The sequence below is a fragment of the Tamandua tetradactyla genome, chromosome 4 (assembly GCF_023851605.1).
Source record: "Tamandua tetradactyla isolate mTamTet1 chromosome 4, mTamTet1.pri, whole genome shotgun sequence".
Taxonomy (NCBI): domain Eukaryota; kingdom Metazoa; phylum Chordata; class Mammalia; order Pilosa; family Myrmecophagidae; genus Tamandua; species Tamandua tetradactyla.
Genome location: NC_135330.1, coordinates 142994390 through 143020598, shown reverse-complemented (window position 1 = coordinate 143020598; position 26209 = coordinate 142994390). Strand labels below are relative to the sequence as shown.

Sequence of the window (26209 nt, the reverse complement as noted above, 5' to 3'; positions counted from 1 at the left end):
CTATAGTGAAGAGTGGTATATTGAAGTCTCCTACTATTATTGTGGAAACGTCTATAGCCTCCATCAATTTTGCCAATGTTTGTCTCATGGATTTTGGAGCTTTTTGATTAGGAGCGTAAACATTTATGTTTATTATTTCTTCTTGGTAATTGTCTCTTTTATTAATATGTACTGTCCTTCTTTGTCTCTTATGACATCTTTACATTTAAAGCCTATTTTATCTGATATTACTCCTTCTTTTGTTTGGTTACAGCTTGCATAGAACATCTTTTTCCATCCTTTCACTTTTAGGCTATTTGTATCCTTGGGTCTAAGATGCATCTCTTGTAAACAGCATATAGCTGGGTCATATATATATATATATATATATATATATATATATATATATATATATGTATTTTTGGTTTTCAATCTTTATTAAGCAAATCAATTGTCATGTTCATATGAAAATCTATGTAAATGTCCAATATGTCAGAGATTGATGTGAAGCTACTCTGGAAGAAAGAGAGGCTATCAGGAGAGAGGTGCCTGAGATAAGTAGATGGGCCCTAGGAGGATCCTTGGTAATCCTAGGGTTTTGTAGGACACATTTTCAAAACCGTAGATTTAATCTATTATGGAAGGAAGAAAGATAGCCAAGAAAAACGAATACAGAAAGATATAATGTATATTTTACAGTTCCCATGTTGGATGTTGTGTTGCCTTTTCTTTTTTTAAGTCTTTGGGTGCTTTCTGACTTAGGGCATGTTGTTTGTTTATTTATTTTTAATTTTTTAATTAATTAAAAAAAATTTCAAGAAAGAAACACAAACATTCCCAACACATACTCATTCCGCTCTACACATACACTTAGCAATTCACAATATCATCACATAGTTCCATATTCATCATCATGATCATTTCCCAGAACATTTGCATCAATTCAGAAAGAGAAATAAAAAGACAATAGAAAAATAAAACGAAAACAGAAAAAAAAAAATTTTTACAATACCCCTTACTGGGTCATATTTTTTAGTCTATTTTGCCAATCTGTATTTTTTGATTGGAGAGTTTAGTTCATTAACATTCGAAGTTATTACTGTAAAAGCTGTTCTTGAATCTACCATCTTATTCTTTAGTTTTTATTTGTCAGATTTATATATTCTTTTCCTCTCTCTCTCTCTCTTTATCCTTTAAATTACCCTTACTGGTACTCTTCAATTCTGTGCCCTCCTCCAGACCTCCCTTTTCTGTCTTTTTTTTTTTTTAAGCTGACAGGACTCTTTTTAGAATTTCTGGTAGGGCAGGTATCTTGTAGACAAATTCTCTTTGTCTTTATTTGTCTGAGAAAATTTTAATCTCTCCCTTAATTTTGAAGGACAGCTTGTCTAGATAAAGAATTCTTGGCTGGAAGCATTTCTCATCCAGGTTCTTAAGTATATCATACCACTGCCTTTTTGCCTCTATGCTGACTGTTGAGTAATCTGAATGCAGTCTTATGTGGTTTCCCTTGAATGTAGCAAATCACTTTTCTCTTGTTGCTTTCAAAAATTTCTGCTTCTCTTCAGCATTTGACAATCTGATTAATATGGTCTTGGGAGTAGTCCTGTTTGCATTTATTCTATTTGGGGTTCATTGATTGTCTTTGATTTGCATATGTGTATCTTTTATATAGGTTGGGAAGTTTTTCGCCATTGTCTCTTCCACTAACCTTTCAAGCTCTTTACTCTTCTCTTCTCCTTCTGGGACAGCGATGATTCTTTTATTTGTGCCCTTTGCATTGTTCATCATTTCCCTGAAATACATTTCCAGTTTTTCCATGTTTCTTGCCATTTGTTCTTTTGACCAGTTCTTTTGTTCCATGCCCTATCTTCTAGCTCACTTATTCTTTATTCTCCTTCATTGAATCTAGTATCATGTGTTTCTAGTATATTTCAGATTTGGTTTACATTATCTTTAATCTCTGTGAGATATGCTATATTTCTATTTATTCTTTCAAAGTATTCTTCATACTCTCCTAGTGTCTTCTTGATGTCCTTTCTGTCATTCTGAACAATCTTGATTAGTTGATCCAAATTGTGTGTCCATTCTGTAGTGATTTGATTGAGTCATTTGGCTGGTCTATGTCCTTTTGAATCTTCACATGTTTTGTGATGTTGTGTCCAGGGCATTTGATTATCTTAATAAGGTGACTTTTCAAGTTGATTTTGTCCACTCCTCTAAGGCTTTGTATTTGGTTGGATTTGGGTTGAAGATCTCCTTCTGCACTTGGCATGTCAGTAATTCCCTGCCAAACCAAGGCCCAGATCTCATGAAGGGGGTGTAGTTCTACTCAAGGATCTATTAAAAGCTAGGTGGGAGTGCATGGGTAGTTCAGTGGCAGAACACTGGGCCACCACACAGGGCTCAACTCCTGGCCCATGCACCAAAGCAAACAAACAAAACACTTTAACAATAGGAGGCTCCAACGCCAGAAGGAGATGGTACAAGATATATATTGGGAGTGAGGTCCTACTGGTGCCACAGAAGAAGAAAAAAAACAAACAAACTAGGTAGATAGGGAGTTTTCCAGATTGCATTTACTGCTTCTTCCCAGCAGATGATGCTTTTAAACCACCTCCTCCCCTTGGGCCTGCCTCTATGGCAGCCAGCTGAATAAAATGACATGCATTGTAGGGTGGCTGTTCCTGGCATGGAGCAGAGCGAGTGGCCCCAGTGCACAGGATGTGGCATCTGTTCACAATGTCTGGTGATTAGTGGAGCTGCTGTTCATAGTGCCCAATAGGATGGCTGATCTCAGCCCCCAGTGGAGCAACTTTACCTGGCCGGTGACTAAGGCATGCCTCTGGGCTCCCCATGGGTGCTGCTGACTTCAGAACTGCATGGGGAGAGTTCCCAAAGGAGCTGCTGGGGCAGGGTGAATGGAGGGACAGTCCACTTCCTCGGACCCATACTTTCTTATGGGCCACCAATTGCCCCTGCTGGGGTCGTGGCTGAATGGACTCATCCCATCCTCATCTTCCTGCTTCTCTAATCCAGAACCTCCCTATGAAATGCATATTTTCTCCAGTCACTCACAATCTGAAACTGTAGTCTTGTCGTTTCTTTCTGTCCCCTTTCTTGTTGTTCCAAGGAGTGATGGTTAATCCAGCCTACTCTACTCCACAATCTTCCTTTAAGTTGATACCATTTCTTTTATGATAAGAAATGTAGGCTCTTTGGCAATTATTAGCGACCAGCATGGAATCTCACACTTAGTAGATTGGTTGAATGAGGAGTTAAGCACAGATTGGTCTGATTCCAAAGCCAGCATTCTTTTCACTGGGATTAAGTGATTTCAAGACAACTTGTCTGTCTGGCTTTTCAAAGCACTGTGCTTGCTGTTAAAATTACAAGGTGCTTTCTCCAAATTGGTGTGTATATATTCAGGCTGAATGACAGTCACAGGTGATTCAGAATTTTTTATTAATTTTAACAAATTGCTTAGTCTAAATTCAGGAATTGCAGTGGGTTATTTTTGAATTTGGGTTAATTGACACCTGTGCTAATTTCTATAACGTATTGATCTCTGTGTTAGTTTGCAACCTGCCAGAATGCAATGTACCAGAAATGGAATGGCTTTTTAAAAAGGGAATTTAATAAATTACAAGTTCCTTTACATTCAAAGGAAGTGAAAGTTTCCAGATTAAGGCACCAACGAGAGGTTATCTTCACTCAAGAAAAGCTGATGCATCTGGAACACTTCTGTCAGCTGGAATTAGTCCCTTGCTCTTGGGTTCTGTTGCTTTCAGCCTCTGCTCCTGTGGAGGTTCATCACTTTGCTTCTCTGGGGCTGGCTTTCATCTCTTGGCTTCCCTTGGCTCTTTCTAGGTTCTGGCTTGCTTAACATCTCATGGTGACATCTGCTGGGTTCCAGGCATTTCCAAACTTTTCTCTGTTCTCCAAGGGTCGGCATCTGTGTTCTGTCAATTCTGACTCTCTCCAAAATATTTCCTCTTTTAAAGGATTCCGGTGAACAAATCAGGACCCACCAGGAATAGGTGGAGTCATATCTCTGTCTAACAAAAAATCACACCCATAATTGGATGTGTCACATCTCCGTGGAGATAATCGAAAGTTTCTAACCTATGGTGTTGAATCAGGATTAAAAGAAACAGCGGCTCCCACAAGATTGAATTAGGCTTAAAACATGGTTTTTCTGGGGTACATAATACCCTAGAAAATTAGCACAATCTCCTAGCAGGTTCAGTTCCTTGAGTGTCTATAAATAGAACAATAGTACTTTTTCATGCATACTTTAGGGAATTGCATGTCCCTTTAATTAGAGCACTGGCTGTTTTAGTTCTCAGATTTTTATCTTCATATAAATAAGAACAGGGCTCATGAGGAATCATCATGCTGCCTGTTCTAAGAAGATCTATAAATTGGAAACTTTGTTGCCTCCAAAGACTGAGTAGAGGTTTAATTGCAAACTGCAATGGATTATGCCATCAGTATTTTTCTTTCTGTGGCCCTGAGTCACAAAACAATCTGAGTTGGTCTCTCCCTTTATTTTATTTATCAAAAGCCCCCCATATAAAGTTATGACACTATGTTCCCTATCCTAGTGCTGTGAAGGAGAGATTCACAGAACTGTGAAAGCATAGCATTGATGTTGATTTCCCTATAATGGATTAAAAGGACATACTACCATAAATACTTACTTCTTTTCCCCCCCTCTAGGGTATAAAGCATATCGATCACTTTGGATTTATCTGTCGGGAATCTGCAGAGGCTGGGCTGAGCCAGTATATTTGCTATGTGTTCCAGTGTGCGAGCGAATCCCTGGTAAGTGATATGTTATTACTGCCCCCATCCTTTCCCAGTGTTTTGCCAACACACTCAATAATCAATTTCTGAGACTCTGGGTTTTCAAAGAGACAAAGAGTTTATTACTAGGTGCATAGTAGGAGAGCAGATGGTCTAACACCCCAAAATCTCCCTGAACTGCAGAAATCGAGATAATTTTATTAGAGAAAAGATGGACAGGGTTTAGGATAATGAGCACAGTGGCCTCAATGCAGATTATATAATTAGAGGGGATTTAATTATTGAGCATGCACAGATTGATTACATGCTTAATCACAGAATGTATGAAAGAAAGTTACAGAATGAGGTATAGGTTGCAGGTTAAAGTCCAATTTACTGTGCATGTCCGGCGGGCCCACTCTGGTTAGATCCATTCTCAGTCATCAAGATAACTTTAGATTTTGGGTTGGTTAGATCTGGGTGGACCCAAGACCATTCATTAACAAACATTAGGGGCTATCTTTAGTGATCACAAGACTCTGAAGTTGAAAAACTGGATACCTGAGTACAAATGAAGGTTAGTCACAAGGTTTTTACAATCACAGGAGCAGAAAATAAGAGCTATACAATCATTATCAGAGATCAAGGCAGCTGGATTACAATTTAAAGATGTCAGGAATTTCCCTCTGTCTACTCCAGTATACCAGAAAGCAAAAAGGAATATATATATAGTGACTCAGCAATTAAAATCATTCCCTATATCCTGATTTCTCAGTTACACCACACATCTGTCTAACAGAGGACTTGTCTCTTTTGAGCCCAGTCCTTGCAAAAACAGCTGTCAGTGGGAAAAGAGGCATCTAAAAATATGCATTTGCCCTTCATGCTGCACAACAGTAGAAAATAAAAAATAAATTGTAATAGTAATTTTTAAAGTTTAGATAATATACAAAATCTGGTCATGTTGCTGTGAGTATTTTTTTGTTGTTGGCATGGGCACTCTCTGGGAATTGAACCTGGGTCTCTGGCATGCAGGCAAGAATTCTGCCTCTTGAGCCACCATTGCACTGCCCACTATGAGTATTTTTAAAAAATAAGGAGAAAATAGTCATAGAGGAAAAGCTGTTACTTTTTCTGTTGCTAATGTAAGAAGATAGGATGGCCATTGCCCTTTTATTCTCTTAATTCCTACAATATCTCAGAATAGATAATGTTCATATCAGCAGAGTTGAAAAGTATTTTTGTTCTTTTCCTTTATCTCTTTCTACCAGTCCTTAGATTTTTTGAATAATTTATTCTTTGTGGTCTTGTGATAAGCCTTGTTTTCCTTCTTTGGAATTTAAAAGTCAATTCCAGCACTTCTACCACCTGCTCTTTTATGGTGGCAATTGGATTTGAGAGGAAATATGTAAAGCAGCCTTGAAAATACATTTAAATGATAAAAAATATGTTGATTTTTTTTCCTCAAGGTTTTTAGTATTATCCCCAACCATTTTAACACAAACCTTTAGCTTTATACATCACCATTCTTTGAATATTTATATAAAAATATTTCCTTAGACATGTAATCTTCCTACAGACATTTTTCCAGAGGGACACACTATTTAGAAGTGTACAAATAAGTCAGACGGCATCTCCTTTCCTTGGTTCATGAACAAGTTCCTGCTTAACTCCTGCCTTCCATCTTCCCAGTTTGGAACATGAGAGTGAATTGATGCAAGTATATTTTTTTGACCAGTGTTCTCTGGCTCTCAACTTTTTCTCCAGGGAATATACTACTCTGATTCCTTTAGAGTTTCTCACCCTACAGAGTTCAATATGAGTTCCATTTTCAGCCTAGATAGTTAACCATACCTATGGGGTATCCACATATTAATATCCAGGTGACCAGTGCACATTCTGTTCAGGACTGAGATGGGCATTGGAAGTTACCATTATGTAAATGATAGTTGAAGGCCATGAAGGTGAGTGAGTACCCAGAAGACGACAGAGAAAGAAAAGCAAAGAGAACCTGTGACAGAGCACTAACAATTGTTAGGTAGAAAAGATTAGTCTGGGATAATTTACCACTCATGTGCTATTCTGCACCCATCATTTACCCTCCTCTGTCCCTTTTCCTATCTAAGACGGATTCTTCTACCGTGTTCTGGATCCCTAACTCTCCTACCTTTCCAAAACCTATTCTGTATCCCATATTTTTAAAATTTTGGCAGCACCATCTACTCAGCTTCCCAATTCAGAAGTCATACTATACTACCTTTTACCTCCAATATCCAGTTATTTGTCAAATCCTATTAGAGATGTCTCTCATATTCATTTCTCCTCTTCTTCCTCTTTATCTGCCATCTGATCCTGGGCATTGATCTTCTTTGCTTGGACTATGGTGTTGATATCCTAACTAGTCTTACTACCACTGGTTTAATCTTTCATCTATCCACTTTCTGTATTATGCTAGTTTTATTTCTCTGTTTCCTGACCAGAAACCAATTTATGCCTCATTATTGAAAGGACAAAATCCAGACTGCCTAGCATTAAAGATGAAGGTCTTGAGCATTTATTTCCAGTCTCATCTGTGCTATTTTCCACCTAGACCTGAGTGCCATGCCCTTCTGGGACTGCGTACACTGCTCTGTCTCACAGGCTACGCTTGAAGCCAGATCACAGGGGCTACTTTGAAGATTGATGTGATGTTGCTTTTGTTTTGGCTTTCTACTGACACAGCAGATGCTTAGTGTGTTAGACACACACGAGATCAGGAATATAAGTGAGTGGCTGTAGCTCTCTGAAGGTGCTCACGAGAGTGTAGCTGAAATTCACAGGTTACAGTTTGCTGCTCTGGTTGAGGAGTCCATGTGTCAGAGGAGGCCACAGCCAGGGTCTTGCTGACTTTCTACCATCACGCTTGGAAAGTAGATCATGCAGTTTCAAGGGTCCACTGTTTACTGAACAAGGTGGTGGTACAGTGCTTTAGTTTCCTAGGTCTATATTTTACTTCTTACTGCTTCACTGGATGTAAAGCAGGCGTGGCCTGGCCCTATTATAACCTGAAATACTTTTCCCTTTCTGTGGGAGATTGAATTATGTACTCTAACAAAGACATGTTCTTAATCTGAATCTGCATTCCTGTGGATATGAACTGTGAGTGTAAATAGGACCTTTAAAGATGTTATTTTTAGCTATGGTGTGGCCACCTGAATAAAGGTGGGTCTTAATCCATATTACTGGAGACTTTATAAAGAGAAGAAACTAGAAGCCAGCTGTCAGAGAAGGCTGCGCAGTAGCCGGAGGCTAGAACTCAGGAAACCTGAAGAGCAGACAAAAGGAGTGCAGTTGCATGGGATTGGAGGCAGAGAGGCAAGTAAAAGAACCTCAAGGAAGTGGCAAGCCAGCACCAGAATGTTATGGACTTTGGGGGAAAAGCATGGCCTTTCCAATGTCTTGATTTTGGACTTCTAGTTTCCGAAACTATGAGTCAACAAATGTTTGTTGTTTAAGTCAACCCATTGTGTGGTATTTGTCATAGCAACTTGGGCAAACTAAGGTACCATCATTTCTTCTATGCCTCTTTCAGGATCTAGCCTAAATGTAATATCCTACTGAAGACTTTCCTGATTCTTTTAGTTTGGAACTTACTTCCTACACCTTGTTCATAGGTCTCTAACAATGCCTGCCGATACTCACACTAATTTATGTATATACAAATCATCTACACCACTAGATTGGGAATTTCACATGGTTAGGACCATCCTTTGTTCATGTTTTATCTCTTCAATGTTCTAGAATAGCAGGTGCTTGATGAGGGTGTTTTGAGTGATAAAACAAGTACTTGATTCTTATCAGGCAATTATTTTCTATGTGCACTTATTAATTCTTACTAATAACCTGCACTAAAAGAAAGCCTATGTAAACTTCTTAATTTTCCAATCTCATATATAGTTCTGCTTTGGTTTATTTTTTTGTTTTTAGTTTTATTTAACCCTCAGACCTGAAAAATGAGTTTTATAATCAGGAGGTCACAGTAGAAAGTCCCGGAACATGCTGTATTCTTCCCCCTTAAGAAGCTCTGTGACTAAGGCAACAGACTAGACTGGCTGTGAATGTCTTCCTTTTACATTGAGGCTGTATAAAATCTCTGTTTTGGCACCATTATTCTTTAGAACAGGTCTGTGCTAGAATCTTTGAAACCTTGTTTACTCTAATTTTATCAGTTTGCCTCTTTACTGAATAGTGAGGCATGAGCACTACAAGCTAGAAGAAAGATTAAATGTAAATTTTCTGCATCATAGAGGATGGCTTAAGCAATTGACATACTGAATAAAAACAGTCAAATATTATAGGTCTAAGCAGTGTTATGATTGATGTGGCCTTGGCAGTTGTGTAAGACAAGGTATTGTAAAACCATATATACTGGTTTATCTTCACTGAATGCAAAGAATACACAATCAGCATTTTCTTTTGCTTCTTTGTAGCATGTGATGAAATGCAATTACTATGAATTTATAAATAATCCAGTGTTCTGATGGACCCTGGAGGGTTGCAGGCAAATGGAAATTTAAATACTCAGTCTTTTTCTCTCTCCTCTCCCCTCTTTACTTCTTCATTTCCTCCCTTCCTTCCTTCTGCCCTTTCTTCCACAGCTGTCAGCAGATGACTTAGTGTTTGTTCAATCCTTGAGATTTGTAAGAGTTATCATTTTTTGAAAAGTACTTTCTCCAAAATTGGCTTAAAAAGTATGGGGAAAAAAAAGCATAAGTCACTACTACTTATGGACCAATACAAATACAAAAATGCAAATGCAGACGAAAGTATTTAGGCAAAATACAAGCAAAGGGAAAAAAAGACCCAGGCTACCTAAGACCCAGAACTTGTGTGAGTACCATATGGCTAATAGCTTATGAAGTAAGCATGGTACTAAAGTGTATTGATAAAAGATGATGTATAAAGTCGAGGAAGCTATCTTTCTGTTACATCGAATGTTGCATATACCCTTAAAATAGATGTTAAGAATTAAGGATCAAGCAAAGTGGGGATGAGTGGGTGATTGAGAGAGGTTTAGATTTGAAGTTACCATTTTAAGATGTGAGAAAAGTTACAGATGTTTCAAAGAAGAGAATAATCTCTGAAAAGTTTCTCTTTAAAGGAAAATGGAAGTAATTGGGATCCTTCAACATAAGAATAAGCGGTATAGGACATGTGGTAAATGGGCTTTAAATCCAATAGATATAGAGAACATTGCAATGTGTGGGTGATTAACCACTGAAAGAGATGAGTGTCTTCTTGTTAACAGTTGTCAAAAATAGGACTGATGCCATTCTTTCTTGGATGATTTGAAGATTTAAATTTTCCTAGAGAATTAGTCTAAATAAACTTTAAAAATTCTTATACAATTTTGGGTTCTTAGACGCTCTATGCTATAAAATACTAAATACATATATGGGCATTAACAATAACGTTGGCCTTATTTGTCCCAATTGATTCTTTTTTTGGGGAAATCGGTTTTGTCTGATGGTAATGTCAAGAATCCTTATTTCTTTTAATTTTCATTTAATTTCTTTATCTTTGCCCCTATTCCTTTGCTTTTCACCTCTTGACATGACCTGTAAGGCTTTTCTTTTGTATCTAGACCAAAATAATTGTTTATAGTGTGTCAATTTGAACTTTAAGTTGCTCTGATCCCATGATAGAATTTATAGGCCATCTGAAAAAAGTGCTGGATGTTAGAAAATAGAACATTTAAAATTTTAGAAGTAAAAGTTTTTAAGTAGTATTCATGGTTGGAAAACCTGGTAGTCACATTTCAGGCACCATTAAAATGGCTTCTTGTTTCATTTATAAATAGACAAGAAAACCTGAAAGTTCAGTATTTTCTCTGGGGATCTTTTACAAAGTAGTATTGTTAAATAGCGTAATATATCTATATGAAACCTGTGTAAATTATTAAACAGATGTTTAATCCCTGCAGTGCCTTAAATAAATGAGAAAAAAGAAAATATAAATAAATGAGCATCTGCTTAAGTAATTCAGATTGCATTTGAATATATTACAAGGTAAATGAGACCAAAATGTAAAGGCATTAAACATGTAATGTTTTTGTTATCAAGGATTAGAAATCTTTATTTTTTAATTATAGCATATAGTAACAGATTTTATTAATAATTCATTATTCAGGAAATGATATGAATTATTCATAAGCTCTTTTTAAAGGTGGTATATAATAACATAATTGAATAATGTCTGACTGCACTGTGTTTGATATCATCTTTCAGTAATATGAAAAAATTAAAGTTTCTCTTTATTCCAGGGTCCTCATGCACTTAAATCAGAAATAGAGTAAATACTTTAAATAACAATTTATTCTTAAGCCAGGCTATAGGGGAAGAGGAAAAATAGTCAAAAAAATTGTTTACCAAATATAGCAAATGATGTTGGGTATCAGAGCAAGTTTAGATGCAATTTTTAGTATTTCAGAGCTCTCCTGTTTTAGAATTTGATCTGAATCTTACAGAATGTGGGGAAAACACACCCTTATATTGGTAATTATGTCATAGAGAAGACAGAGGCATAGTCTGGAGGTGGTTTTACAATGTGTGAGGAGGATCTGTTATTTGGCTTCAAAGAAGCAAGTAGGAAACCAGAAGACTAGATTCAAACTTATTGATTTAGTTAGCAGAAAAGCAAGGAAAAACTAACTGGCATTTTTCAAGCTGCCGGCCTACTGGGGGAGATCTCAGCTATTAGATAACACCGTGTCAGAACTTATTAGTGCCACAAATCAGAAGCAGAATGATAACGAATTAGAAGTTAGAAAGATAAGACCAACAACCATCATGGATTTTCCCCACCATTATTCCTCACTCATTTTTTCCTAGAATTTAGCTTAAATACGTTTTGTTTTCACATTAAATTTTATCCCAAAGTATGAAACAAGTGAGATACCTATAAATATAAATGAATGTTGATCGTCCATAGATGTTTTTATCTGATAAACCAGTTAACTCAAAGTGAAAATTATAGCTCTAAATGTCTACACTAAAAAAAGATCATAAATTCATACCTAAGAACTGATAGAATAATAAAACTGTCTGTGGTAAAAAAACACTCAGCGAGATTCAAAGGGTAGCATTCACCTAATAGATCAGTATTATACACATTAAATGGCCTTATTTCACTTAAAATATTAAAACCATACAAAGTATCTTCTTAGATCATGCTGGAAGGAAATGAAATATCTGTAACAGAAAGAAAACTGGAAAAATTACAAATATGTGTAATTAAACAACACAATATTAAATAACCAATAAACCGAGATGAGATCACAAGGGAAATTAGAAATACCGTGAGAAGGATAAAAACGAAAATTAAACATACAAAACTTAGGGTATGCAGTGAAGGCAGTGCTCAAAGTGAAAATTATAGCTCTAAATGCCTACATTTAAAAAGATCATGAATTCATACCTAAGGAAACTAGAAAAGAAGAGTAAACTAATAAGCCAAGTTATTTCAAGGAAGGAAATAGTAGATTAGAGCAGAGAAAATAAAATAGAAAATAGAAAAACAACAGGGAGAATCAAAAATTTAAAAATTGGTTTTCTGTGAAGATCAATAAAATCTGTTAGCCAGACTAACAAAGGAAAAAAAGAGAGGACACTAATAACTAAAATTAGGAATGAAAATGGGGACAATACTACCAACCTTACAGAAATAAAAGGGGTAAGAGGGCAGTATGAACATTTATATTCCAACAAATTAGAATATCTAGATAAAATGGACAGATTCCTAGAAACATGAAATTTACCTAATCTGAAGCAAGAACAAATAAAAAATATCAGTAGAATTATAGCAAGTAAAGAGATTGATTCAGTAATCAAAAGCCTCCCCAAAAAGGCAAGTCCAGGACCAGTATCTTCACTGCTGAATTCTACCAAACATTTAAAGAAGATTTAACACCAAGCCTTCTCAAACTTCAAAAAATACAAGAGGGAACACTTCCTAATTCATTCTATGAGACCAGCATTACTGTGATAGCAAAGCAAGATAAAAACAGCACAAGAAAAGAAAATTATAGGCCCATATTCCTTAGAATGTAGATGTCAAAATCCTCAAAAAATACTGGCAAACTGAATCCAAAAGTATATTACAAGGATTGTACACCACAACCAAGTGGGATTTATTCCAGGAATGCAAAAATGATTCACTGTAAGAAAATCAATCAGTGTAATACACCACATTAATAGAATGAAGGGAAAAAACATGTGATCATCTGAATTGACACAGAAAAGGCATTTGACAAAATCGAGCACCCTTTCATGATAAAAACACTCAGAGAACCAGGAGTGGAAGGAAACTTTCTCAACATGATGAAGGACATTTAGGAAAACCCCACAGCAAATATTATACTCAAAGACTGAGTATGTTCCCTAAGAACAGGGAAAAGACAAGGATGCCTACTATCCTGACTGTTATTTAATATTGTACTAGAATTTCCAGCCAAAGCAATCAGGCAAGAAGAAAAAAAAGGCATCCAAATTGGAAATGAAGAAGTAAAACTATCCCTATTAGCAGGTGACATGATGCTATATAAAGAGAATCCCAAAGAATCCACAAGAAATGTACAAAACTAGTAAACAAATTCAGGAAAGTGGCAGGATAAACACACAGAAGTCAGTTGAGTTTCTATACACCAGTAATGGACATTCTCAAAAGAAAGTCAAGAAAACAATTCCATTTACAATGGCAGCTAAAAGAACAAAATAAAAGATGAATAATTTTAACCAAGGAGGTGAAAGACTTGTACAGTGGAAAATAACACATTTCTGAAAGAAATTAACTAAGACCTAAATAAATGGGAAGACATCTCATGTTCATGGATTGGGAGACATAATATTATTAAGAAATCAGTACTGTTTAATGTGATCTACAAATTTAATGCAATCCCTATACAAATACCAGGAGCCTTTTTTTTTTTAAGGAATGGACAAGCCAGTCCTCAAAATTATATGGAATTGCAAAGGACTCTAAGTAGGCAAAACAGTCTTGTAAAAGAACAGCAAAATTGGAGACTCACACTTACTGATTTCAAAACTTACTACAAAGCTACAAGTATTGGGACAGTGTGATACTGGTGTAAGGAGAGACATGCAGAGCAAGTGAAATATAATTGAGAGTTCGGAGATAAATCCACATATCTGTGGATTTTCAGCAAGAATGCCAGATCCATTCATTGGGGAGAAAATAGTCTCTTCAACAAATGATTTTGGGATGACTGGTTATCCACATGCAAAAGAATGAATTTAGACTCTTACCTCAAACCATCTACAAAAATTAATTTAAAAATGGAGCAACAACCCTAAATATAAAACCTAATACTATAAAATTTGTACAAGAAAACATAGGGAACTATCTTCAAGATACTGTATCAGGCAATGAATTTTTAAAAAAAAAATAGAATGCACTACATTAAAATTAAAAACTTTTGTGCATTAAAGGACTTTATCAAGAAATTGAAAAGACAACCTACAGAACAGGAGAAAATATTTGAAAATCATATGGTTTAATATCTAGAATATGTAAAGAATTCCTATCATTCAACAACAAAAAGACAACCAAATTAAAAAGCAGGTCAAAGGTTTAAATAGACATTTCTCCAAAGAAGGTATACACATGGCCAATAAACATATGTAAGAATGCTAAATATCCTTAGCCATTAGAGAAATTCAAGTTGAAATTATGAGATAACATTTCATATCCAAATTTGGTTTGTGCTAGTTAGATTCAGTTGTCAACTTGGCCAGGTGAAGGCCTAGTTCTGTTGCTGTGGTCATGAGCCAATGATACATGAACCTCATCTGTTTCCCATTACATCTGCAGTCAGCTAAGAGGTGTGTCTGCTGTAATGAATGATGTTTGATTTAATTGGCTGGTGCTTTAATGAGAGAGTTCAGTGCAGCACAGCCCAGGCAGCTCAGCATACCTCATCTCAGTACTCGCAGCTCAGCCCAGGCCTTTGGAGATGCAGAAAGAAGTCACCCCAGGGAAAGTTGTTGGAACCCAGAGGCTTGAAGAGTAGGCCAGCAGAGATCCTCCTGTGCCTTCCCAAGTAAGAAAGAACCTCAGTTGAAGGTTAGCTGCCTTTCCTCTGAAGAACTAATAAAATAAACCCCCTTTTATTGAAAGCCAGTCTGTCTCTGGTGTGTTGCATTCTGGCAGCTAGCAAACATGGTTGTTTCTAAAAAATGCAAAAAATAACGAGGGTTGGCCAGGATGTGGCAACAGAGGAATCTTGGTACATTGTTGGTGGGAATATACAATGGTGTAGCTGCTGTGGGAAACAGTTTGACATTTCAGAAAAAAGTTAAATAATATAATTACCATATAACTTAGCATTTCCGCTCCTGGGTATATACCCAAAGAATTGAAAACTGAGACTCAGGCAGTTATTTGCACACCAGTGTGCAATGCCACGTTATTTATAATTGCCAAAAGGTGAAAACAAACCAACTGTCCATCAACAGATAAGTAAATAAACAATATGTGGTGTATCCATATAATGGAATATTATTCAGCCATAAAAAGAAATTAAATGGGCGGGCCACGGTGGCTCAACAAGCAAGAATGCTTGCCTGCCATGTCAGAGGACCCGGGTTTGATTCCCAGTGCCTGCCCATGTGAAAAAAAAAAAAAGAAAAGAAATTAAATGCTGATGTATGCTATAATATGTACCATGAACCTGGAAGACATCATGTTGTGTGAAATAAGGCAGACACAAAAGGACAAATATTGTATGATTTCTCTGAAATGAAATACTTAAAATAAGCAAATTCGTAGAGACAGAAAGCAGAATAGTGGTAACCTGGGATGGGAGAATGGGCCTGGCATGGGGAGTTGCTGCTTAATGGGTATGAGTTTTGGTTGGGAATGATGAAAATAGTCTGGAAATAAATAATGGTGAAAGTTGCACAGTATTGTCTGTGTACTTGAGGTTACAGAATTGTCCTCTTACAAAATGGTTAAAATGATTTCTAATGTTCTATATATTTTACTGCAATTAAAAATAAGTAATTTTTTAAGTGAACTTATTTCATTCAGTGATATATATAAAAGGTTTAGCTTCAGGTCTTGACATTTTCTCTCTGCTTTATAGTCATAAAAATTCCATTAGTCAGCACCCATAAAGTCTCACATTTGTATTGCGTTTTTAATTTGTTGCCATGAAAGCAGCCTTCCCTCGGCCTGAGTTTTGTTTCTTCTTGTAGGTTGAAGAGGTGATGCTGACTCTGAAACAGGCTTTCAGTACGGCGGCTGCCCTGCAGAATGCCAAGACCCCGGTTAAGCTGTGTGAGGCCTGCCCCATGCACTCTTTGCATAAGCTCTGTGAGAGGATTGAAGGTACACTGAAACTTAGCCTTGGCAAGAGGGGAATTTGCTTTGGCATTTGGGAAATGAGGAAGTCCCTACTGTCGTTCAACAGTTCTTTGTTTCTAGTGAGAACAAGAGCCCAAAGAATCATTTCTCATATCTAGTCCAATTTGAACTGCCAGACTCTCCTAGGTGCTTGGCTTCTCTTTTTTCTTTTGGTGTTTCTCTTTCTCTCTCTGTTTTTCATCATGTAGGAAAAAAAATCAAGGAAGGGACTTGTGTTTCCCATAGTTCTTAAGATTCTGCTATATACATGAAATGAACTGATCAAATATTTATGGAGTGAATAGAGGCAAAGCTATCACAGAATGTCACTGTAATTCTTTTTCTTCCCCTCACTCGATGATGTATTCCTTTTCCCTGAAGGTTTAGAACTGTATCGGAATTTCAAATTTGAAGGCTTGGCTTTCAAATGTCGTCTGTTAACAGAGAGATAATAGAGGTGCTACTATAAAGCAATATATATATGTATTTTAACTTGTTTCTGAGGAGGAGGGAGGGGCATGAGGGAAAGGTAGAAGGGTGATGCTTGTGAGTTGAAAACTACTGCATAAGAGCCGCGATTTAATCAACACTTGTTGAGCCTTTACTCATGTGCCAGGCAGTGTGCTGGGTGGCACTGGGAATACAGAAATGATTGAAACATGGAACATGCTTTTAGAAAGTTTATAGTCTAGAGAGAAAGACAGTATGTGAGCAGATACATGCAGTTCAGCATGACAGGTGTTATACCAGATGGGGGAGAGCACCAACACAGAATAAATCAGAAAATGGTCAAGGCATCGTAAATGCATATTGTGGTTTCTGTACAATAAATAGCAGACTCTTTAGCACATGGCAAAATTAGTGATAAACACAGCATTGCTTTATGGAATATCCACTAAACTATGTGATTCAGGACTATTTAATAATAATGTTCAGATTTTTCAGAATTCATAATTACAGTTTTATAGATTGCATATTATTTTCAAAGACATATAAAACATTTGCAAATATAAAACATTCCTTAATATAGTAAAGGGAGCATTATCAATCTATGGAGATGCACTAAATTACCTAGGAAATGGTGTTGGATCCGTTAGCTACACAAAGGGAGAAAGATCCCTACCGCTTTTCCTGTTTGAAATACATCCTAAATGGATTGAAGTCCTCAGTCTAAAGAAACAAACTATCAGAATAATTAAAAGAAAATAAGGAAAAAACTTTTTTTTTTATTAATTAATGGAAAAAAAGAAATTAACCCAACATTTAGAAATCATACCGTTCTACATATGCAATCAATAATTCTTAACATCATCACATAGACGCATGATCATCGTTTCTTAGTACATTTGCATCGGTTTAGAAGAACTAGCAACACAACAGAAAAAGATATAGAATGTTAATATAGAGAAAAAAATAAAAGTAATAATAATAGTAAAAAACAAAACAAAACAAAACAAAACAAAAACCTATAGCTCAGATGCAGCTTCATTCAGTGTTTTAACATGATTACTTTACAATTAGGTATTATTGTGCTGTCCATTTTTGAGTTTTTGTATCTAGTCCTGTTGCACAGTCTGTATCCCTTCAGCTCCAATTACCCATTATCTTACCCTGTTTCTAACTCCTGCTGGACTCTGTTACCAATGACACATTCCAAGTTTATTCTCGAATGTCGGTTCACATCAGTGGGACCATACAGTATTTGTCTTTTAGTTTTTGGCTAGACTCACTCAGCATAATGTTCTCTAGGTCCATCCATGTTATTACATGCTTCATAAGTTTAGTCTGTCTTAAAGCTGCATAATATTCCATCGTATGTATATACCACAGTTTGTTTAGCCACTCGTCTGTTGATGGACATTTTGGCTGTTTCCATCTCTTTGCAATTGTAAATAACGCTGCTATAAACATTGGTGTGCAAATGTCCGTTTGTGTCTTTGCCCTTAAGTCCTCTGAATAGATACCTAGCAATGGTATTGCTGGGTCGTATGGCAATTCTATATTCAGCTTCTTGAGGAACCGCCAAACTGCCTTCCACAGTGGTTGCACCATTTGACATTCCCACCAACAGTGGATAAGTGTGCCTCTTTCTCCGCATCCTCTCCAGCACTTGTCATTTTCTGTTTTGTTGATAATGGCCATTCTGGTGGGTGTGAGATGATATCTCATTGTGGTTTTGATTTGCATTTCTCTAATGGCCAGGGACATAGATCATCTTTTCATGTACCTTTTGGCCATTTGTATTTCCTCTTCTGATAGGTGTCTGTTCAAGTCTTTTTCCCATTTTGTAATTGGGTTGGCTGTCTTTTTGTTGTTGAGTTGAACAATCTCTTTATAAATTCTGGATACTAGACCTTTATCTGATATGTCATTTCCAAATATTGTCTCCCATTGTGTAGGCTGTCTTTCTACTTTCTTGATGAAGTTCTTTGATGCACAAAAGTGTTTAATTTTGAGGAGTTCCCATTTATTTATTTCCTTCTTCAGTGCTCTTGCTTTAGGTTTAAAGTCCATAAAACCGCCTCCAATTGTAAGTTTCATAAGATATCTCCCTACATTTTCCTCTAACTGTTTTATGGTCTTAGACCTAATGTTTAGATCTTTGATCCATTTTGAGTTAACTTTTGTATAGGGTGTGAGATATGGGTCTTCTTTCATTCTCTTGCATATGGATATCCAGTTCTCTAGGCACCATTTATTGAAGAGACTGTTCTGTCCCAGGTGAGTTGGCTTGACTGCCTTATCAAAGATCAAATGTCCATAGATGAGAGGGTCTATATCTGAGCACTCTATTCGATTCCATTGGTCGATATATCTATCTTTATGCCAATACCATGCTGTTTTGACCACTGTGGCTTCATAATATGCCTTAAAGTCAGGAGCGCGAGACCTCCAGCTTTGTTTTTTTTCCTCAAGATGTTTTGAGCAATTCGGGGCACCCTGCCCTTCCAGATAAATTTGCTTATTGGTTTTTCTATTTCTGAAAAATAAGTTGTTGGGATTTTGATTGGTGTTGCATTGAATCTGTAAATCAATTTAGGTAGGATTGACATCTTAACTATATTTAGTCTTCCAATCCATGAACATGGTATGCGCTTCCATCTATTTAGGTCTTCTGTGATTTCTTTTAACAGTTTTTTGTAGTTTTCTTTATATAGGTTTTTTGTCTCTTTAGTTAAATTTATTCCTAGGTATTTCATTCTTTTAGTTGCGATTGTAAATGGGATTTGTTTCTTGATTTCCCCCTCAGCTTGTTCATTACTACCGTATAGAAATGCTACAGATTTTTGAATGTTGATCTTGTAACCTGCTACTTTGCTGTACTCATTTATTAGCTCTAGTAGTTTTGTTGTGGATTTTTCCGGGTTTTCGACATATAGTATCATATCGTCTGCAAACAGTGATAGTTTTACTTCTTCCTTTCCAATTTTGATGCCTTGTATTTCTTTTTCTTGTCTAATTGCTCTGGCTAGAACCTCCAACACAATGTTGACTAATAGTGGTGATAGTGGACATCCTTGTCTTGTTCCTGATCTTAGGGGGAAAGTTTTCAATTTTTCCCCATTGAGGATGATATTAGCTGTGGGTTTTTCATATATTCCCTCTATCATTTTAAGGAAGTTCCCTTGTATTCCTATCTTTTGAAGTGTTTTCAAAAGGAAAGGATGTTGAATCTTGTCAAATGCCTTCTCTGCATCAATTGAGATGATCATGTGATTTTTCTGCTTTGATTTGTTGATATGGTGTATTACATGAATTGATTTTCTTATGTTGAACCATCCTTGCATACCTGGGATGAATCCTACTTGGTCATGATGTATAATTCTTTTAATGTGTTGTTGGATACGATTTGCTAGAATTTTATTGAGGATTTTTGCATCTATATTCATTAGAGAGATTGGTCTGTAGTTTTCTTTTTTTGTAATATCTTTGCCTGGTTTTGGTATGAGGGTGATGTTGGCTTCGTAAAATGAATTAGGTAGTTTTCCCTCCACTTCGATTTTTTTGAAGAGTTTGAGGAGAGTTGGTACTAATTCTTTCTGGAATGTTTGATAGAATTCAGATGTGAAGCTGTCTGGTCCTGGACTTTTCTTTTTAGGAAGCTTTTGAATGACCAATTCAATTTCTTTACTTGTGATTGGTTTGTTGAGGTCATCTATGTCTTCTTGAGTCAAAGTTGGTTGTTCATGTCTTTCCAGGAACCCATCCATTTCATCTAAATTGTTGTATTTATTAGTGTAAAGTTGTTCATAGTATCCTGTTATTACCTCCTTTATTTCTGTGAGGTCAGTAGTTATGTCTCCTCTTCCATTTCTGATCTTATTTATTTGCATCCTCTCTCTTCTTCTTTTTGTCAATCTTGCTAAGGGCCCATCAATCTTATTGATTTTCTCATAGAACCAACTTCTGGTCTTATTGATTTTCTCTGTTGTTTTCAATTTCATTTATTTCTGCTCTAATCTTTGTTATTTCTTTCCTTTTGCTTGCTTTGGGATTAGTTTGCTGTTCTTTCTCCAGTTCTTCCAAGTGGACAGTTAATTCCTGCATGTTTGCCTTTTCTTCTTTTCTGATATAGGCATTTAGGGCAATAAATTTCCCTCTTAGCACTGCCTTTGCTGCGTCCCATAAGTTTTGATATGTTGTGTTTTCATTTTCATTCGCCTCGAGGTATTTACTAATTTCTCTAGCAATTTCTTCTTTGACCCCGTCGTTGTTTAAGAGTGTGTTGTTGAGCCTCCACGTATATGTGAATTTTCTGGCACTCCGCCTATTATTGATTTCCAACTTCATTCCTTTATGATCCGAGAAAGTGTTGTGTATGATTTCAATCTTTTTAAATTTGTTAAGACTTGCTTTGTGACCCAGCATATGGTCTATCTTTGAGAATGATCCATGAGCACTTGAGAAAACGATGTATCCTGCTGTTGTGGGATGTAATGTCCTATAAATGTCTGTTAAGTCTAGCTCATTTATAGTAATATTCAGATTCTCTATTTCTTTATTGATCCTCTGTGTAGATGTTCTGTCCATTGATGAGAGTGGTGAATTGAAGTCTCCAACTATTATGGTAGATGTGTCTATTTCCCTTTTCAGTGTTTGCAGTGTATTCCTCACGTATTTTGGGGCATTCTGGTTCGGTGTGTAAATATTTATGATTGTTATGTCTTCTTGTTTAATTGTTCCTTTTATTAGTAGATAGTGTCCTTCTCTGTCTCTTTTAACTGTTTTGCATTTGAAGTCTAATTTGTTGGATATTAGTATAGCCACTCCTGCTCTTTTCTGGTTGTTATTTGCATGAAATATCTTTTCCCAACCTTTCACTTTCAACCTATGTTTATCTTTGGGTCTAAGATGTGTTTCCTGTAGACAGCATATGGAAGGATCCTGTTTTTTAATCCATTCTGCCAGTCTATGTCTTTTGATTGGGGAATTCAGTCCATTAACATTTAGTGTTATTACTGTTTGGATAATATTTTCCTCTACCATTTTGCCTTTTGTATTATATATATCATATCTGACTTTCCTTCTTTCTACACTCTTCTCCATACCTCTCTCTTCTGTCTTTTCATCTCTGACTCTAGGGCTCCCTTTAGTATTTCTTGCAGAGCTGGTCTCTTGGTCACAAATTCTCTCAGTGACTTTTTATCTGAGAGTGTTTTAATTTCTCCCTCATTTTTGAAGGACAGTTTTGCTGGATATAGGAGTCTTTGTTGGCAGTTTTTCTCTTTTAGTAATTTAAATATATCATCCCACTGTCTTCTAGCTTCCATGGTTTCTGCTGAGAAATCTACACATAGTCTTATTGGGTTTCCCTTGTATGTGATGGATTGTTTTTCTGTTGCTGCTTTCAAGATCCTCTCTTTCTCTTTGACCTCTGACATTCTAACTAGTAAGTGTCTTGGAGAATGCCTATTTGGGTCTAATCTCTTTGGTGTGCGCTGCACTTCTTGGATCTGTAATTTTAGGTTTTTCATAAGAGTTGGGAAATTTTCAGTGATAATTTCTTCTATTAGTTTTTCTCCTCCTTTTCCCTTCTCTTCTCCTTCTGGGACACCTACAACATGTATATTTGTGCGGTTCATATTGTCCTTGAGTTCCCTGATACCCTGTTCAAATTTTTCCATTCTTTTCCCGATAGTTTCTGTTTCTTTTTGGAATTCAGATGTTCCATCCTCCAAATCACTAATTCTATCTTCTGTCTCTTTAAATCTATCATTGTAGGTATCCATTGTTTTTTCCATCTTTTCTACTTTATCCTTCACTTCCATAAGTTCTGTGATTTGTTTTTTCAGTTTTTCTGTTTCTTCTTTATGTTCAGCCCATGTCCTCTTCATGTCCTCCCTCAATTTATCGATTTCGTTTTTGAAGAGGTTTTCCATTTCTGTTCGTATATTCAGCATTAGTTGTCTCAGCTCCTGTATCTCATTTGAACTATTGGTTTGTTCCTTTGACTGGGCCATATTTTCAATCTCTGAGCATGGTCCGTTATCTTCTGCTGGCGTCTGAGCATTTAGTCAGATTTCCCTGGGTTTCGGACCCAACAGGTTGGAAGCTTTTTCTGTGAAATCTCTGGGTTCTGTTTTTCTTATCCTGCCCAGTGGGTGGCACTCGTGGCACACGTTTGTCTCACGTGTTTGGAAGGGATCCCCCCGTTCACCGTTCTCTGTGGCCTGGGGATTTCCGATCCAATTCTCTCAGTTGGTCCGGGGGGCCGCGCATGGTGGGGGCGTCAGCCGCCGCGGCTTGAGGGGACCTTGTGGCTCCTTTATTAATGCCCCTATTGGTGTTTGGTTGGACCCAGTCCCTGCCACTGTCGGAAATTCCCTTCTCTCCCTGGAGGGGTGCCGGTCGCCGGCCGCCGCGGCCCGGGGAACTCGCCACCGGACCAGGAAGCCGCCTGTGGGGGAGGGGCACCAGTTGCCGGCCACCGCGGCCTGGGGAACTCGTCACTGGACCAGGAAACCGCCCGCAGGGGAGGGGCGCCGGTTGCCGGCCACCGCCGCTTGGGTAGGCCTCTGATCCGAGACTCGTAGCCGGTCCAGGAAGCCGCCCACAAAAGAGGGGCACCGGCCGCCGCGGCTTGGGAAACTTGCCTCTCCGAGAGTCTCAGCCGGCCCGGGAAGGAGGGAGGGAGGAGCTCTGGCCGCCAGCTGCCGCGGCTCGGGGAAGTGCGCGCCGCTCAGGAATAAACTTTTAATGTGCTTGAAAAAGAAAGGCTTTAGTTAGGCACACAAAAAAGCAAAACCCATTAGAGGAAGACACTGAAAGATTTAACTTCAAGAAAATTTCAAGTTTTTATGTAACAAAAATTGCTTATTTGGAAGTTAAATGATAAGCAACTAATGAGGAGATAGCATATTAGTATCTAGTATTTGTAAGAGTTTCTATAATCCTTAAGAGAAAGATAAACTATCCAGAAGAAATTGTAAAAATTATGTATAGTTAAAAAAACATTTCTCATCAAGGGAAATTAAATGCCCAATAATGAAATTGAAGTGACACTTAACCTCAGAGAAATGAAAATAAAAACTACAAGGTCATCAGACTAACTGATGGTGAAATTATAGAGAAATTGGTATATTTATGTAATGCAGATTGGGTGTAAATTGAGGCAGCCATTTTGAAGAGCAATTAATAGCAATTCATTAACTTAAAATTGCACATACCCTGTTACTTAACAGTTCCATGGCTTGATAAGAGAGCTCTTATATAAGTGTGGAAGGTAATGTTTTTGAGGTTGTATTATTTGTAAATATTGGAAAATTGGAATTAACTTAAAAATAACAATATCCATCAGTAGGAGAATTGGAGTATGTTCATATAATGGAACTGTTAATGGGAATAAATTTGAACTGTATGTCAACTTGGGTACATCTTAAGAATACACTATTACGTAAAAAAGTAACTTGTTGAGTAATTCATACACTTGAATAGTATATCTGGGAAAATGCATAAAATAATACCATATATTTCTTTAAAAGCACATTTTGATCTTTTAGCCTTATAGAAAGTTGCAGAGAATTTCCAACTCTCTCCCCCAGCCTCTCCCATTGTTAACCTCTTATATAACCACGGTGCAACAATCAGAACAGGAAGCCAACGTTGGTGCGTTAGCCAAACCAAACACTGCATTTGAGCTTCACCGGTTTATCCACTAATATCTTTCCGTTGTTGTTGTTCCAGGATCCCACACTGCATTGTTCTTTCTCCCTGACTTCTCCAGTTTGCCATCATTCCTTGACATTTTTCCTTGTCTCTCGTGACCTTGACATTCTCAAAGAGCATGGCTCTATTACTATATTGAACATCCCTCAGTTCAGCCTGTCGTCTTCTCAGGCTTGTATTGAGGTCTGCACCCCAGGCAAGAGCTCTGTAGAAATGGTTCTGCATCCTTCTCTGTGCATCATCATATGGAATTTGTGATGTTAATAGGTTTTTTACTGGTGATGGCCCTGATCACCAGGTCAAGGTAGTCTCCGCTGGGATTTTCCACTATGAAGTTGCTATATTCTCCCCTGGAATCAATAAATATTTTAGGAAAGTAGTTTGCAACCTTTCTGACTGATTCTGTCATCGATCTGAGCCTCAGTTACCAATACTAAATATTTTCTATCAATACATGTATAAATATGTGAAAGAATATTACATGAAATAAAACAATACATGGCAAACTTTTAATAGTGTTAGCTTTAGAGAATGAGGGAGGCAACCAGGATTGGGGATAGTAGGCAAAACCAATTTAGCTTTATAATGTTCTAATATTCTAGAACTTATATCTGGGTAATTAAAGCAAAATAAATATTTGTAGGAAAAAACTGGCAGCAAATATGCCCCAAATGTCATTTGTGGTTAATAAAATAATTAGGAGTAATATATTTCTTTTGGGGTTTTATTTTTCAAACTTCAGGCTATAGAAATAAATGATTTCTATGAAATCAAAGCTAAAAATTTTTGGAATAAAGAAACAACTGTGTATTTTTGTTTTTAAGTTAGTGTGTTTTAAAATATATCTCCAATTGCAAAAGAGAAGTTTTAAACTTTCACACAAGAAGACAGTCTGTTTAAGAGACTGGTTTTAAAACCATAGAGCAGCTATAGCAGATAGGAAGGGCTCTGTTGATATGTATATGGGGCTTGATCTCAGTTTGTGAGCCCAAAGTTTTTACAGTTTTGAAGTCCTGTTAAAGAAAAAGAATACAAAATTATGAATATAATATTACTACACCCCTCCCTAAGTCTTGAAAGGACCTTGAAACTTAAGCTCCACTAGCCTCAGGGTATGCATCTATCAGAAGGGAGCAAAAGGAAGGGTCTATCTTGTGGACTGGAAAATGACTTTGTACTATCACGGGGTTAATGTAGTTGTTGTTTTCCTAAAGCCTTGGGCAACACTCTGATGTGAATTTTTTTCCTGCCCTTGACATTAGGCCAAGAAAGTGGGCGATAGGGCAGTACCTCTGATAGTAAGAATAAAAGTAATAACAAGAAAGCAGATAGTTCTCCAGGACACACCATGTGCATTGCATGTATTAGCTATTTCATCCTTTAAAAAACCCATCAGATAGATACTGTTTTTAACTCATTCTACACACAAGGAAACTGAGACACTGACAACACTCATAGTGGGTCCAGCACATTTACTTTGCAGAGACAGACATGAAAGTTCCAAAGCAGTTGACACCATGGCTGAGAAAAGGCAGAGACTTCCAGGGCCAAGCAGCTTTGATGCCTCTTATCATTTGTGTGTTTCCCAAAGAGTTTTTTGTTTTTTGTTTTTTTTTTCATTTGAGATAACAGGGTGATTTTGCAGCTTGTTTTATACATGGGTACAAAGTATAAAGCTGGAAGAAAAGCTACATTTAGATTAAACCCAGAGTAGTAAGATTGAAAGTTAGTGAAAAAGATATTTAAAAGAACCATTTCACTTACTCAGAATTAGAGAATTCCTGTTAGTACGCTTGGTTGCACCAATAAGGAGTTCTATTTTTGTTTAAAAAAAAAGCAAAAGAGAGAATACATAAGTGTGCTGATCTGGAGCCCT

The 26209-nt window shown here is 36.9% G+C and overlaps 1 protein-coding gene across 4 annotated transcripts in view; it reads left to right on the top strand.

The window, feature by feature from the left end:
* TBC1D4 (TBC1 domain family member 4) overlaps positions 1-26209 on the top strand; it is a 245825-nt gene that overhangs the window by 152616 nt on the left and 67000 nt on the right. For all 4 annotated transcript variants that reach the window (XM_077158430.1, XM_077158431.1, XM_077158432.1 and 1 more), the window contains exons 4-5: positions 4702-4806; positions 16020-16152. In XM_077158430.1, coding sequence (XP_077014545.1) covers positions 4702-4806; positions 16020-16152 — 238 coding nt within the window. The remainder of the gene's footprint in view (positions 1-4701; positions 4807-16019; positions 16153-26209) is intronic.